Genomic DNA, 18,268 nt, shown 5'->3' with positions numbered 1-18,268 from the left:
ATAAATTACAGGCTTCTGAAATAGAATCGTTAGTTAAGTAATGAAAACACATGGTTATGATAAAATCACAGGAGATATAATTTTAGCTGAAAAGTGAAATGACACCAATTATGGTAACTAGATTGTTTTGCAGAATGTGGAATGAAGAAATAAAAGCCTGACGATTGGTAATAGGTACCAAAGAAAGTGATCTCAATGAATGTGATGACTAAGGTGATAGCACTTACGTAGGTTGTAATGAAAATATCCAGCATGCTTATTCTCAATAGGCTGTGGAAAGCAACTGATAAAGAGCATAGGGACGAACAAACTGGTTTTGGAAAAGGCAGGAGATGGGTAGATCAGATATTTGTGTTAAGGTATACTGTTTAAAAATGTAACGAATTTAAAAACAAACTTCTGATAGCTTTTATTTTTATTAAGAGGAGGCATTTGGCAAAGTCCACAAACTAATATTATGGAAGGTCTTGCGTCACTACGGCATTCACGTGAAGCCCATAAAACTAGCGGTAATTATCAACGAACGAAGTATATAGAAAATGAATGTTGGTGGGTTCTTGTCAACCGAATCCGCACTTAAATATTGGAGTACTACCAGGGAATGTTATTTCACTTTTGCTCTTTAATCCTTCGCATATATATATATATTTTATAATGATAAAAATGGCTGGAGATGGTAGAGAAGATTTTGGTCAGAGTAACGATGGAAAACTGACAGATCTGGAATGTGCAGATGGCGCTGTTTCAATTAACAAAACACCACAAGATTTATAAAGTTTCCGTAATAGAATGCGCCAGATATGTATAGATACGACTCACTAAGGAAAACAGAAGTAACGAGAACAGAATATGTACAAAAAGGATAAAATAACTTTAGATGAAGAAGGTATTAATGACGTAGAATCTTTCAACTATTCAGGAATAGCGATATCCAATACGGGTTCTTTTAGGTTGGAATTTCGTGAAAGATTAAAACAGGCAAATCAAACAATGGGCAGGCTGAGTAAGATTTGGAACTCAAACGAAATGAATGCATACGAAAGTAAGATCATACATTGGTCCAGTACGAGCAGTATTATTATATGGACATGAATCACGGTGCGACAATGAAACTGTATCTAAAAAAATTTGTCAGTTTGAGACTAAACTTTCGTAAGAGTATTCATAGTTAGATGGCAGGATAGATTTACGAACAATACCGTAGGGAAATTACGGAAGTTCAATAAGTAGATGAGATAATAATAAAAGGAAGATGGGGATGGTTTGGGCAAGCATCTTCGCACAGCCCCTGGGAGAGCAGTACATGATGGTGGCAGCTAGGCTCCTGTGGGCACCAAAAGAGCTGGAAGACCCAGAACGACTCAGATGAAAACTGCCAGTCGGAAGGTTGACAATAAGTGGCGGAATTTCATTGGGGCCTTTGTGTCACTCGGCGTTAGAGCCAATGATCATGCTGGTATATTCATAGCTAGACCGACTAAAATTAAAACTTGCTGAGTTTTTCGTTTTCTTTCCCTTACAGCCGCACTCGACAACGAGATCCACGGAATACTCGGCACGAAGGCCGAGCCAGAATTCGGGGATCCTATCGATAATGTGACGGTAGCAGCTGGTCGTGAGGCCAGGCTCTCTTGTGTCGTCGACAACCTTGGCAACTTCAGGGTAAGTACTTTTCAGATGTTTGAGATACAGGTTATTTTTTAGCAGTAGTGCAATGCAACAGAACCCATAACCAAAACAATAATAACAAAAGACTAACAGTCATGAAAATAATTGCAATTTCCACTACTACAAATATAAAATTTTCAGCAAATATGATGACGTCTTGGGCATAAATACAAACAAAATATTATGGGTGAAAATATTCAAAGACATATATATATATATACACACACACACACACACACACACACACACATATATATATATATATATATATATATATATATATATATATATAACTGATTCACGGAAATATGGAACGTGTTGGATATATATATAAAGATAAAATCCACGAAGGAAAGGGAAACACTGGAGTGCTGCGAGGCCTTTCGACTGCCTGTCGTCCTTTACTTAGCAGACTGAAGAAATATAAAGAGTAAGTTTACAAAGAAAGCTCATATATATGACAAATGGGGATTACAAAGGAAAAAATATGTACCTGGAATCCAACACAATTGAAGAATTAGTAGAACAACCAAAACAGAGTTAAATATTTAAGAGGCTTTACAAAACATTAGGATCAACCGTTCAGAAGCAGGGACAGGACAATTAAATGATTATACAAGGGGGTGACTGACCACCAAAAAATATTAGTACAACAAAATAATTATCTTTTTTTTGTAAACAATAACAATTTTTGCAAGATGAACATTTTTTACAAATAAAAAATTATATTAAACATACGAAAACAGAAAATATATATAAGGTAGCGAATTTGTAATTAAGTCAGTGATTTTATCCTTTAGGTCATTCTTGAACATTTTTCTAACACAGGGGCCCAAATAATGCATGCCAGGGCTAAAGTTAAAATTACAGCTGGAAGTAAACTGGATAATAACGGACTCCAAAAGATTTCTTGAAGAGAAATCTTTCGATCTGGCAACCACTGAACTTTCAGTCCAATTTATCCTAAGAGAGTTTTCACTTACATGAATGAACATAGCATTGGATGTTTGCCCAGTTTTGACTGAATACTTATGTTGTTTAATACGTACATATATATCTTTGCTGGATTGGCCAATATAAAAAGAGGGGCAGTCCAAACATGGAATTTTATGTATTATATGTTGTTGTTTTCTTTAGGGCTATTTTTTATTAACATTCCTTTTAGTGTGTTAATATAGGAAAAAACGAGGTTGACATTAAAAGATTTTAACAATGATTTTATGTTTTCAAAACCACTAAAATAAGGCAAGGTAAGAATGTTCTTAGGGGTTTCTTTCTCCATGTTACTTTCATTATAAATCTTTTTGTGGGCTTTATTATAACAAATATCTAGTATATGTAAAGGATAACATAATCTGTCCCTATTTTTCTTATGTATTCAGTTTCTTGATTTTGGGGATTGACAATGCGCAAAGCTCGTAAAAACATAGAAGAAAAAATTGATATTTTGATGTTAAGTTGAAGGCCTGAATAAAAATGGGCGTAAGTTAAGTTGTTGGTTGGTTTCCTATAAATACTGAATTTGCATCGAAATGGTTCTCTATGTATTAAAACATCTAAGATGGGGAGGCAATTGTCTTTTTCTAATTCTAAAGTAAACTTAATGGATGGTACCTGGTTATTCAAATTAGACAGTAAATCATTTACATCAATACCAGCAGGCAAAACAGCTAAAATATCGTTAACATATCTATACCACTTTAAAGGAGTATAAATGATATTAGGTAAATATCGTTTTTCCAAGAATTCCATTTACAAGCTTGAGAGGAGTGGGGATAAAGGGTTGCCCATTGCCATACCAAATATTTGATGGTAAAATTCACCATTGAATATAAACTTACAATCACAAATGCACAACCTAGTGACTGAAATAATACGACTTACAAGTAGAGGTAATTCATGATGGATTAGTTCATTACTAAGATACTCTAAAACAGAATCTATAGGGACTTGAGTAAAAAGAGAACAAACATCAAAACTAACGAATCTCTCAGTGGGACAAAAAGTGATTTTGTTTAATTTATCAACTAAATCTAGACAACTATATACGTGAGAATCGGAGAACCGTAGCCCTGGTATGCATTGTTTGGACCCCTGTATTAGAAAAATGTTCAAGAATGACCTAAAGGATAAAATCACTGACTTCATTACAATTTAGCTACCTTATATATACTTTCTATGTATTCGTATGTTTAATATAATTGTTTATTTGTAAAAATGTTCATCTTGCAAAAATTGTTATTGTTGACAAAAAAAAGAGAGAATTATTTGGTTGTAATAATATTTTTGGTGGTCAGTCACCCTCTTGTCTTGTATAATCTTTTAATTGTCCTGTTCCTGCTTCTGAACGGTTGATCCTAATCCTTTGTAAAACCTCTTTAAATATTTAACCCTGTTTTGGCAGTTCTACTAATTCTTCAATTGTGTTGGATTCCAGGTACATATTTTTTCCTTTGTAATCCCCATCTGTCATTTATATGAGCTTTCTTTGTAAACTTACTTTTATATTTCTTCAGTCTGCTATGTAAAGGACGACAGACAGTCGAAAGGCCTCGCAGCACTCCAGTGTTTCCCTTTCCTTCGTGGATTTTATCTTTATATATATGTTACAGTCAACAAAAGTAATCAGTCATTACGGCCTGAAATTTCAGTCAGATCGAAATGCACCTCAACATTTGATCCCCCCCAGGAGCTAGTACTAAACACTCCAGTGTTTGACCACTTTTCCTTTGTCCCTAAGGATTTTATCTTTATTTATATATATATATATACATATATATATATATATATATATATATATATATATATATATATATATATATATATATATATATATATGTATATGTATGTGTGTATATATAATATGTATACACACACACACACATATATATATATATGTATGTATGTATATATATAATTACGTGACTGGAATGACGATGAATTTTAAAGTTAGTAGATGATACACGTTCATAACTATACTTAATCCATCGTTTCGTTCATACACTGAAGAAAGCAGCAACAATGGGTATTGTTTTATGATTAGGAATGAGATTCCTTCAGTGGAAGACATCACGAAAGAATCAAGGTAATTGACAAGGAACATAAATTTACGAGGACTGTATGAGGATTTGTACAACTGCAGAACTAAAAATGTTTCCGCTTATAAAACAAGGCAAATAATCTTAACCACACTCATATTATACAAACACACAGATACATATTATACATATATTATATAGATATATATATATATATATATATATATATATATATATATGTGTGTGTGTGTGTGTGTTTGTGTGCGTGTGAATGTGTGGCGCGTATGGTTAAGAGCTATTGTAAAAATACAAATATTTACTATTCTTCTAACTTCTGCTACTGGACAGGTACAAGTAATCACATGAGCTTCTTTAATTTAGCAGATACCGCCTGAATCGAAGAGATAAGACAATAAACCCTCTTAATCAATTTGTTGCCGTCCATAAGATAGCAGTTCGATTACTTTTTCATCAAGCTTTTTCGAAGTTGTCGAAGGACTTCATGTTTGATTCAAGACAACCACCCAAATTACAGTCCAGTGTTATTTGCTGATGCCAAGACGAGGGAGTGCGCATTTCCCCTGGGTTATAATCAAGGATACCTCACAGGTGCGATAACCTAGCTAACTGCAACACTAATTTTTAACAGTAGAATAAATTGATCCAACAAAGTTGTATTTTTAAAACTCGAGTTACCTGTCATCTAACTCTTTTCTATGAGTAATATTCTACAGCTTCTACTAAAAATAATTACTTGATTATCTCTTACAGAGAAGTTAAGTACTGAATGGCCCCATGGTGTAGGCACCACTTTTTCACCTCATTAAATTCGAATGGTTTATATTGTCCCTCTTCCAAACTAACAACCAGGACGCTGAAACCTTTGGCGTGCATGCCACCTGGCAAGCTCTAAGAATATCCACGGTATCTATAGATTACCCAGTCCCTCTTTAGTTTAGGCCTCATTCAGCAGCAAGAAAATTCAGGACGTCTAAAGAGTGGAGACACTGAAGTTAATCCTGAGGCAGAATTAGAAGTATTCTCTGTCCTATAAAACTTCCACAGTTGAATGTTTTCTATTGAAAAAGGGCTCATCAGACTTCGAATAACTGACTGATTTCTGTATACTGTCGTCAGTCAACAAGTCAAAAGTAAAGGTAAGACCGAACGGGCATCTACAAGGCAGTGGACCTGCATCCCAAACAAGGGAGGCTCACAGGTTGTGCCTTGTCAAAGGGCGGCCTGGAGGTAGCGGCAATGCAAGGAAACATTCCAGCACTATATAAATGTTCACATATTTACTAAATCTTGAAGTTAAACAACAGAAAGTTTTCGCTTGTGTTACGGTTATATACGTTTTCGGTGGAGGATCTGATGTAGCAGTCTTTATGAAACACTAATTAAACAGCAATGTGGTGATAAGATGATAATTATGTAAAAACAATAACTGAAGGATATGACGAAGACGATACAGAGCAACTGTATTTACTGTAAACATGTTTAATGATAAAGCAACATAAAAAAAATTATAGACAGCTTAAGTTCAAAAATACTGCATCCAGAGTTAAGCTATCCTGATTTGAGAGAACAGTTATGAATATGGTGCTCTTCAGGGTACTCCACACGAAATTTCTACTCATCTAAACTTTGGTTGTGTCACACGAGTACGAACAGACTTGACTTGTGTTACCGCCAATATTGGTTACTTGATGTACGGTTTGGCGACAGGATACTAGAAGATCCCGGGAAAAAGTGGCTGCTTTTGCCTGTTTTGCAAGAAGAGGCCTTCCCTTCCTAACGAAATAAAAAGCCTAATCGCCACCAGACCCACCCCTGACATACTTTTTTACCTCCACCTGACCTACTGGTCTCCATTCACGAAATTTTCCCATGTCCTCCCTCCCAATTGCCTTATCTTCCTTCCCACCTCACTTATCTTCTTTTCAGATCAATATAACATGGTAATCTCCGTTCCGACGTACGTATTTACGATACTACATAGCTTCCATCCTGAATCAGTATAACCATTTTTCTGACCCTCAAACCCTCCCACAATGCACAATACCATTCCGCGTTGACTCCCATATCCTCGCAAAGAGGGTATGTACGCACATGATCGCGAAGAGAAAGCTATCTAAGGAACGGTAATGGGGTACACGACACTGAATAAAAATAACTATATCTTTAAAAATCTAGCTCTGGCCGGAATACGCTATCATGTACAGAATGCTAATGGTCATATGAAATATATAACGCGTACCAATATATACACACGCGCACGGACTAAATCACGTACTTTGAAAAGTCATCATGAATAACTGAAAACAATTAAGCACTCCAGAATGATAACGGGTTCCAAGAATAATTTACACAGAGGAGAGCGGACGAGCCTTCGAAATTCAGTCGACCAATTAAACAACAAACGTCAAGGTCGGAGGATCGAAACTGCTTTGAAAAAATAGTTAGGTGAATTATCAACTACTTCAGCGACGGAGAAGAAACCAGGTGAAAATTACAGGAACTCCACGAGCAAAATTAACGAGGCAATCAAGGGCTGCTCTATTACTTAAGACGCGCCAGGTGTTACTTAGAACTCATTTCAGTTAATACTAACATGAAAGATTTACACTTAATTCAAAGAATTGTATTTAAAGCTACCTGAAAGAACGAACCTAAACTTAGTAAATCAAGGAGATCGACTGATCAAGTCTGAGGAAATCTCGCCTGCTAAATGAAAAACCAGACGGCAAAGGCCAAAGCAATTTATTTTCTCAAAACCAAACTACTGCCATGTCCATGTTTTATATATATATATATATATATATATATATATATATATATATATATATATATATATATATATATATATATATATATATATATATATATATATATATATATATATATATATATATATATATATATCTGTGTGTTTGTGAATTTTATCATATCACCGTGGTTTATATACAAGCATTAAGCTACAGACATCCTTTAATATCCAATTCGCTCTACCTCGGAAATAATTTATTTTCATATATGTTACCCGAAGGGGAATTTTTTAGTTGATAATAAGTTCGTCGTCTCGTGGGCTCGAACCACGGAAGACAAGAGCTCTGGACCACACGGCCAACAACTTGTTGCCCGTGTGGCTAAATGCGCGTCACTGTAGTCCTGAGTTCTTGTCTTCCGTGGTTCGAGCCCGCGAGATGACGAACTTATTATCAACTTAAAAATTCCCCTTCGGATAACATATATGAAAATATATTAATTCCTACGTAGAGCGAATTGGATGGACGTCTGTAGTATATATATATATATATATATATATATATATATATAATATATATATATATATATATATATATATATATATATATATATATATATATATATATATATATATATATATATATATATATATAAAATATATATATATTTATATATATATATATATATATATATATATATATATATATATATATATATATATATATATATATATATATATATAAAAACACACAGACACACACACACACACACACACACACACACACACACATACATATATATATATATATATATATATATATATATATATATATATATATATATATATATATATATGCACAAACCACTCCAAAATCTGCTCTATTTTACAATGTGAACTCTTCTTTGGTTTACAGCCAATCCATCAATATCTTGTATTAAGAAAATCTGGGATCGTCATATCCATCTGGATTCATCTACTAACCTAATCAAGTTTTTCTTGGCCCAAAGCTAACTCATCAGCATTAAATGATGCATACATCTATAAATGTTTTCGAGATATTTATGACACACGGAATCCACAAGATGCCTTTCATGTCTCGGACATTACTGAATTTCTGTTTCGTACTGAATTTCTGTTTCGTAATGTTTCTGGTAAAGCTTCCCACTAGTACCTTCACATCCAAAAAGGAGATAACGACGAAAATCTTCCTAAATACGACTCGAACCCACTCTGGTTAAAGGTCCAAGGTTTCTACGTACCCCATTACACCCACAAGGATCGTTCTTCAGCTGAGAACTAACCTCATTTTTCTCGCCAGATGGGGTTCGAAATGTGTAGTATTACTTCAATGCAAAGCGTATCCAAAGATATTCGGAAATACAATTACGTCCTTCCTTAGCGCAAGAGCCCGTGTCAGCACAAGGCTAGCTTGATCTATAACTAACTAACAATAAAATAAAGTTCAGAGGTTTTTGTGGCAATTCCAATTGATAAAACTTGTGAGTGTGACCAGAAAACTCTACATAATTACCAAACACATTTAGAGACGACATAAAATACATCGTTTATCACCTAGGTCTCATCCGTCAAAGACGAAAAAATGACCTTTCCTATAATCAAGAGTTGGTTTTGATAGCATCAAATCGTCACAACTCCACCGAAACCTATTATATGCTTCTCATCGGCTGAGGGCCACCTAATTAATGTTGTCAATCATACTGATCTATTTTCAAGATATTTTAACACAGACATACATGCAAAACCATCACGCCCTCCTATTTTCTTCGGCGAGGTAGACAGTGAATAAAGTATATATATTATGTTCTCTCATCGAAAACCAAAATGAATATATCAGTTACTTCACAGCGGTTGTATGTTCTAGCATAAAGTTACCAAAGGGGCATATTCCCCGACTATATTTCTAATTCCATATTACCTATTCTTGGTTTCCACAATTCCTATCTGATCGTTCCGTATACGAGTTTGTTAACTGCACTGAATTGTGAAATTATCATCGTTCGATTCATCCTCATCATCGTTTTCATCAACGTCATTTTTAGCACAATGAAAATAATGATATTATCCTCGAGGATACATACCCAAAACGATACCAGTAAAACATCTGGTACGCTTTACTCAGGCCTAATAAATGTCTCTCTCCCTCTGCGAATCAGATACCTTTTGCACATTACTGGCAAAGAAACGAGGCATTGAAACTGGATGAAAAAGACAGAAAATGTGGATGAACTGTTGAAAAAGATAAGTAATATTAGAAAATTAATAAAAACAGAGGAAAAGATAGGAAGAGCGGGTGAAGAAAGAGAGAAATTGTTGGAAAACTGACGGCAGCACTGGCATGGTACAGAGGAGTTTTGGAAAGGACAAGGTTCGGAAAAAACGAGGAAGTAGTGAAAAAAGATAAGCGTTGGAAAAAGTAGCCATGGATTAGGGAAAAGGGAAGCGGAAAATGAGGAAGAAGAGGAAACATTAGGAAACAGAGGATGTGCTCAAAGTGATAGCGATTGCTGAAAAAGAGAAAGGGCGTTCTCCTTATCACCAATTTCCTTCTAATTCTCTAACTGTTTGCACCAAGAGTCTGTGTAACATTACTGAACATCGGTTCTGCATTTAGAATAATAGAGACGAAGTGAAACAAATGCTGGATAGATTAAATTGTCTTATATGTGACTGGTATTAATTACAAGGAACTATGTCTATTTATATGCGACTGGTATTAATTACAAGGAACTATATTTATATCTGACTGGTATCAATTACGAGGAACTGTACTTATTTACATGTGAACGGTAATAATTACAAGGAACGATGTTTACTTGTCTGTTTACTTCTTCAGATAGTTGGCCCCATTTTGTATTCATATTATGTTTATACTTCTTTTTCGTGAGGCAAACAACTGGGTTTATAAAATACTTGATTCTGATTGTCCTTTGTCCTTTATCCAACGCACCTATATGTATTCATTGTTTTATTCAGTTGCATAAACATTCATACATATGATTTCATTCTCTGCCTTTTATACATCTGTCCTGTTCTAGTTACATTTCTCGGTGAGGATTGTAATATAAAGCAGTTATAAATCTTCATGTGGGAGGCGGGCCTCCTCAACAAATTTAGAATATACATGTAAAGTATATGTAAGTACTGATAATATATTCGAACAAATATGATTATATACATATACATCTTTAGATATTTTTATATGAAATTCTTTTTAAACTTCTTTATTTATTTTTAGTTTTCTATTTTAATTTGTTACGGCGTCAATAACCTAAATGTTGTAACGCCAGTTTTAATAGACATAATCAATCAATCAATCAATCCTCCTATTTACACCTGGTATGTATAAAGACGAAGATTGCGGTTATAATTTTCCGTGATTTCTTATTGAGAGTTTGATATGCAAAGCACCGGTAACCGGTAATCCACTTGTATATCAACACACTATCCATGACGATAAGTGGATACATCCTACGTACACCGGAGAGAGAGAGAGAGAGAGAGAGAGAGAGAGAGAGAGAGAGAGAGAGAGAATGGTCCTCAGGTGCTACATAATCAAATAAAGAGATGCGAGACATGGAACTATATTAAAAAGTGAGAGAGAATAGTTAGTATTTGTATCGCAACTGTTCCCATAAAATATTTCAGAGTTCAGAAGCGAGTTACTGATCCTTGCGAGCACAAGTAAGTAATCTGCTTAGCATCAAGATATTATGAAAACTACAATATATCGTAAATCATCTTATGACATTAATAATTCCAGAGTAAACACTCTAGCAAAATGTAAGTACGTAAATACCAATCCTTAAAATTTTGATCAAAATGTTAAGGGAAAGCCGACAGCGATGGAAAATTAAGTATTTATGAATGCGAGGTCTGACGGAAAGTAGTCTGAAATTCAACGGAGAGAGTGAATGAATGAGTGAAAGGAAAAATGAATCACAATAAGGCCGGTAGAGAGCAGAAAGGAAAATGAGTAAAAGAAAAATAGAAAGCAACTAATAAACGGGAAAAAATAATTACCGTACCTTAAACTAAAAGCCTGTATACACGATGAAAGCTCTGAAATGGAGAGAATTTAGTAAGAGATTTCAGTTAATTTTTTTCTTAAAAAAATTTCTAAGCAAGCTTTGTAGCAATACAATCAAAAGAAGAAATGAATTTGTTAACAAGGAATATTATTAAAAAAGACTTAAGCCACACGAACCAAGAAATGTAGAGACAGAGCGCGAGAAGAAGAAGAAGAAGAAGAAGAAGAAGAAGAAGAAGAGAAGAGAGAAGAGAGAGAGAGAGAGAGAGAGAGAGAGAGAGAGAGAGAGAGTGTGTGTAATTTCGAGTAATGAAGCATTTCCTTTCTGTAGAATTTCCCCAAATAAAAAGTAGCTAGTCTCAAATAAACGAGTTTAAGCCATTGGTAATATTTCCATATTCTGAATAATATATCAGACACTGACGAGTCCTAAAAGACCTCTGACATCTTTGAGAAAATCCTACGGGACATTTCCAGGTGTGTGCAGCACGAAAAGAAAATAATACTCTGTTAAATAAATCCTGTTATTCCTGTGATGTATTTTCCCTTATTTTTTTTTTATTACAGGAATACTCGAGAACATAAACGTGTGCGAGCGAGTATGTACACACACACAAACACACACACACATATATATATATATATATATATATATATATATATATATATATATATATATATGTATATATATATATATATATATATATATATATATATATATATATATATATATATATATATATATATATATATATATATTTATAAATATTTCTTTATCGATGGACTACCATAACCGAATACACTATATACGAAAATAAAAAAGGCTGTAAAAATCTTTTGTTTTGTATAAGTTTTTATCGATGAATTACCGCAACCAAATACATTATACACGAAAGCAAAAAATCCGTGAACATCGTTTTTTTTACATATAAATTTTTTACATATAAATTTTTACTGATGAATAACCGTAACCAAATACACTATACACGAGCGCAAACAAGCTGTAAACATCGTTTTTTCTTTTCTAAAAACTTTAAGGGATGTCCGAAATAATATTAACTTAGAATTTTGACTGTCAACCTAAAGTGTCATGAAGAAAAATTGCTACTAAGGATAGAATAATAAATGTCGAATTACTGAGTATATTTTAAACTGCATAATTTTACTGACTTCACACATAAGAGTAATACTAAAAATAAGTTAGCATTATAATTTTTTCAATTGGTAAAATCGTACTCCTTCATACTATTATTATTATTATTATTATTATTATTATTATTATTATTATTATTATTATTATTATTATTATTATTATTATTATTATTGATGTTGATGAAAAATAGTAAAAGTACCAAACACAAAAGATAACACGTCTTCGTTAATTTAAATTTTCGTAAAAGGTTTAACCCATATACGAGTTATGCATTGGGTACCAACCTCGAAATGGAAACATTTTCGCTACCATCCAGTTTTCCCTTTCAGTTTAGGCTGTGAAAGGAAATTAGGAGGATATTCTGCCATTTTTAAAATGAAAATATAGGATAAAATGCTTCTAATGCATCGGTAAAAATCCGCGTATGCGGCTAATGAGATAGATGGATAGCCGACAAATTTTCGAAATGCTGTCTGTATTCCAGGAGAGAGAGAGAGAGAGAGAGAGAGAGAGAGAGAGAGAGAGAGAGAGAGAGAGAGAGAGAGAGAGGGCGGGGTGGGGGTGAAGACAGAAAGGGAGTGATTTACAATTACTACTTACTGGAAAAACGAGAGAGAGAGAGAGAGAGAGAGAGAGAATGATTTACAATTACTACTTAATGGATAAAACGAGAGAGAGAGAGAGAGAGAGAGAGAGAGAGAGAGAGAGAGAGAGAGAGAGAGAGAGAGAGAGAGAGAACTGCTTGAGAACACCAGAGAGAGAGAGAGAGAGAGAGAGAGAGAGAGAGAGAGAATAATTATTTTTTGTGTGTAGCCATTACCTAGCAAGCAATTTAGAATAACCTTCAAAATAAGTAAAAAAAAGTCCTTCATTCAAGTTAACATCAAGTACTCCCTTGCGCTAACTGGAATGAGTTAAAACCGCAGGACAAGTAAAAAAAAAAAAAAAAAAAAAAAAAAAAAAAACGAAGCAAACTGAGCCCCCATGAGATCTGGCTGATTTCAGCGCGGATAAGGCTAATCAGCGGGGGCCGACGCGGAGGTCAAATATTTCATTATTGCAGAATACAAAAGGTAATATGACGTTCTACCTTCTGGTCAGTCCACCTGGGGCCTTAATTAAATCCCACTGAAGTTTGAATAAAAAGCAACAGCCTTTATATTCCTCTCTTCCCCCAGAACACACAACAAACATCCCCCCCACATTCCCAAAACAAACCCACTGAGACCCTCCTTTACCCCCTCTTTGCTTCCAAACCTAAATCTCCAAATTTTTTGCTCGCAACTGACCGCAAAAGGCAATAAAAGTATGCACAGCATCGTAATAATGAATTATTTTTTTTTTCCTAAAACTGATGATCGTATTACAAGTATTAGTGAATAAAATTACGATATAGAATCGTATAGAACTTTAAAATTGTAAGCACAGAAATTAAAACATTGCAATGAAAGACAAAAATACTGAGGGTGTTACCAGTGCAAATTGCAAGTCTCCATTTTCAAATGTGGTAACTACGCTTTTAACCGTACAAAGTCCCGAAAATGTTATATAATCTAACGTTATGGATTTCGGGAAACTGAAGCCGACAAAAAATATAACAGAACAGATGACAAATGCACACTATGGACTGTCAACATAAATTCGTGTTTATTACTCACTATCACTACATATCAAAACTGATTAATCTAAAAATGATTACTGTTTTATACGTAAGAAGACAACGAAGGATGCTGGAATTTTTCCCCACTGGCTGAGATACACCTGCATCTATATTGCTGATGTTCGCAGCTTATTGCATACCGCCAACGCTGGAATGCATTTTATTTTCAAACTCAATTAGCGTTTCTGCTATTAATTAATTTGGAAAAAACAAATAGAATTTCTGCATACACAACACCGAGAATTAGCAATAATGTACTTTTATGCCGCGTCACTAACAGAGTAAAACGAAAAAAGATTTAGGGTTCAGGCTTGATGACTGCAAATATAAGTAAATAAATAAAAAGTATACTCAAAACACATACAAACAGATGTGTGTGTATATATATAATATATATGTATATATATGTATATATATATATATATATATATATATATATATATATATATATATATATATATATATATATATATATGTGTGTGTGTGTGTGTGTGTGTGTGTTTGTACTTACAGTTGACTGCTGCCTCCTTTGGTAGTAAGCGGTACTACCTTGAAACTACTGTCAAAGAAGTCCAGCGGCTTAGGATTCTAATGCATCGCACCCCGAATCATAAGAACGGCTAGTGGATGGCTGTAATTTATCCCGGGGAGGAAAGGCCACCTTGATAACAGATACTGTAAGCCTCTCTTCCTTAAAGCCACTAGCAACCACTTACGTAGTTCCTTAAATAAAATGAGGCAGCCAAAGGAACACAGTCATCAAAGGATAATATATTCACCTATGACAACATTCACTTTATGGTTCCTCATTGGACGGGTCGGTATCGTTCTCAGGTAGCACTCTGCTGTGCCCGCGTTCGAGTCTCCGGCCGGCCAGTGAAGAATTAGAGGAATTTATTTCTGGTGATAGAAATTCATTTCTCGCTATAATATGGTTCGGATTCCACAATAAGCTGTAGGTCCCGTTGCTAGGTAACCAATTGGTTCTTAGCCACGTAAAATAAGTCCAATCCTTCGGGCCAGCCCTGGGTGAGCTGTTAATCAGCTCAGTGGTCTGGTTAAACTATGCTATACTTAACTTAACCACTTACGTTATGGCAGTCAAGTTTCTGAGGACTGCTTCCACGGAAGTAATACGAGGTGCAACCCGGAAATTGCTGACTCAGGAAACCCAAATGGTTTGGGTTACAGATATAATGTGCCATAGGTCAGAAGAGCTCCTTGAAAGCCTTGAAAGGGATGTGAGGGTCTTTGTGAGAGGAAATGCCCCTCAGGGACAGGTATGCCATAGTTCCCAGACGAGCTTATGAGGGATGCTGATAACGAAAAATAGTAGCATTCTCCCCACTCCACGTGGAGGGAAAATCACCCAATGACCAGGGCATGGGGTTTGCAGCCTCATACCCTGCTCTGATATTGCAAAATTAACATAGATAAAATAAATACTACTATGCATTTCAGCTGCCGTGTCCAGCTGTTTTTCGCCCATAAAATATTACAAAAGACTCGGACAAAGTTGGCATTTTGGCAGACGACGTTTGGAAACCCGACCTAATTGGCAAAAATGAGCACTAATGCTTAATATTGATAATTAAGCTAATTATAACAGTAAACTGTCTTTACGTCCGTCTCTCTGAATTATTGTTTCACACACACACACACACGGCTTTTTGATAATTCATATCTACATAGGAGGGTTGGGGGTTGGTGTTCGAATGAGAATATTAATTGTGTAATATATTGTTCCATGGAGTAACTTACTTATCTTTTGACACGGAATAAGCGAACACAATTAGAACTACTGAAAACCATTATTATCCTGCAGTTTCATTATTGCGTAAAGTAACGTCCAGATACTCACGAGTACAATCGTTTCCAAACCCACTGATTATTTCCCAAGATCATCGTCTGTTGCTTCGTATTTTCTCACAAATTTGTAACAATACACCATTAAAAATCAAGGTTTCCATACGGGGTCAATTTGAAAACATTTTCAAAAATCTTTACCTCCAACAATGATGAGATGTTATTGTAGAAAGCTTGACATTTCCAACATTAATAATGGCTTATATTGGAGATGCGCCTTTTTAGATATTACGGAGATCGTTGAAGGTAAATTTGTGAACAAAGTATAAGATAAAAGATTTTAATTTTGAAATTCTAGGATCCCGTTCTTTTCCACCTAATGTTGCATTTAAACCGATTTATAAAGTACTTTGTTCACACTGTTAAAGGTAAGCTTCGATATGTACACTTGTGGACATAATTTTAATTTCTTAGCTGTCAGTTACGGTCTTTGTATTGGGTCAAAAAAGGTTTTTAATCTTTGAAAAATCCATTAAAAACGTTTTATTTCTAACAGTGCAGGTTTCTGTGGACCTGTACATGCTATAAGCATAAAAAATAGAATAGTGGCTCTTACGCTCTCAACCACCATAACCTGTTCCTTTAATGCATAGTCAGTCCCATACTGAACCCCCCATACTTTGTATATTCCACTACGACCCCTCTATTACTTTACTTGTAGGCCTCTGTCTCCCATTCGATTGTCCTTCCAAAAATATTAACACTAATTTTGCATGCTTGAAACCCCATCTCATCTAAAATGAAATTGAAGGAAATATGCAGTTAAAATAGAACAGACAATTTAATATCTGTACAATCATAAGACTATAAATAATTAAAACAAAATAAATATTGCCACAGTAACTTTATTCCTCTTCATCATTCAAGTACAGGTCTTCAGCATCCTCGTCATCGCTATCCAAGTTGATAATTAAGGGCCCAACAGACTCCTGAATGTTGTCTGACAACCAACACCAATCCTCAAAGTCTCGCAATCATTTGACAGTATCCGTTCACACGCTTTGGGCTGCGCAAGCCTGGCGTCCTCCAGTCTGGCCTGCAGGTCTACCCAGGTGAATCGATGAAATGACGAGCGGACAAGATGCTTCATGCACGCCCACACCTGTTCAATGGCATTGAGCTCCGGGTGGGCAGGTGGCAGGCGGACGACCTCGTTGCCCCACTGACGGATGATATTGTCCACAGTGTATTGGGGCTTCGGCCGGTTCTGCTGGCTTATGAGCAGAAACTCTGGTCGGGTGGCACCAGGTGAGACGGGTAACCTGCGGTACTCCAACCAGCTGATAAGAACCGCTTTCTTCGTTGCCGAGGTAGGACAGCCACAGTCGTGACTTGTCTGTAAGCTGACTATGGTATGGTGCATTGTCAAGTACCAATACTGACGGCTCAGGTAGCGATAGCAGAAGCTGCATTGTCAGCCAGTGTATGAACAGCTCGCCTGTCATTTCCCCGTGGTAGTCTCCGCTGGTATTCTTTGCTGGATAACAGAGGAATGAACCTCCAACGAAACCGCTGGCTGTGCCAGCTGCTACCACCACGAATCGCTCCCCTTCCCCAGGCAGTACCTGTCGGCTGTGCATGGCACTGGTGGTAGCCTGCGTGGTGCCAACCCACTCCCTGCTGTGATTCATCCTGATGGTGAACCAAGTCTCGTCTACGCAAACTACCTCCCTCCCTTCTTCTCGGTGGCGGTGCAGGGCCCGGAGCGGAAAGATCCTGCGGCAAACTACGTGAAGAGGTTTTTTGATCAGGTAAACCTTCCGCTGAGATGTTTTGTAGCTGAATCCCACGCCATGCATAAGCCGCCACACCGATGCCTCAGAGGTTATCTTTGGGATAATGCCAGCCATCTTCAAGTCCTTCGTCAGGGTACCAACCGTGAAAACTTGCTTTGAAGCAAACTTGCCGTGAGCAACCCGGCAAATGGCACCCACAGTAAAATTTTATCGAAGACTTGTGCCATTGTTGGTGATGCTACTACCACAGGTTGTGGCGTGATGTCGCATTGCACACCTTCCTTACTGCCTGCGACGTCATACCCATGACAGGCACCACACGCTTGTAA

At 35.8% G+C, this 18,268-nt stretch overlaps 2 protein-coding genes across 4 annotated transcripts in view; one reads left to right on the top strand and one right to left on the bottom strand.

Moving 5' to 3' along the window:
- LOC136847426 (uncharacterized) overlaps positions 1 to 18,268 on the top strand; it is a 440,119-nt gene that overhangs the window by 257,630 nt on the left and 164,221 nt on the right. For both annotated transcript variants that reach the window (XM_067119097.1, XM_067119098.1), the window contains exon 3: positions 1,523 to 1,662. In XM_067119097.1, coding sequence (XP_066975198.1) covers positions 1,523 to 1,662 — 140 coding nt within the window. The remainder of the gene's footprint in view (positions 1 to 1,522; positions 1,663 to 18,268) is intronic.
- LOC136847428 (receptor-binding cancer antigen expressed on SiSo cells) overlaps positions 1 to 18,268 on the bottom strand; it is a 797,278-nt gene that overhangs the window by 646,229 nt on the left and 132,781 nt on the right. Inside the window, exon 2 of one of the 2 annotated variants that reach the window (XM_067119100.1) lies at positions 11,523 to 11,556. The exons of the other annotated variant lie outside the window; for it this stretch is intronic. The gene's annotated coding sequence lies outside the window, so the exon portion shown is untranslated. The remainder of the gene's footprint in view (positions 1 to 11,522; positions 11,557 to 18,268) is intronic. 2 annotated transcript variants of the gene reach the window in all.

The sequence above is a fragment of the Macrobrachium rosenbergii genome, chromosome 16 (genome assembly GCF_040412425.1).
Source record: "Macrobrachium rosenbergii isolate ZJJX-2024 chromosome 16, ASM4041242v1, whole genome shotgun sequence".
NCBI lineage: Eukaryota > Metazoa > Arthropoda > Malacostraca > Decapoda > Palaemonidae > Macrobrachium > Macrobrachium rosenbergii.
Note: the sequence above shows the minus strand (reverse complement) of the source record. Positions and strands in the feature narration are given on the sequence as shown.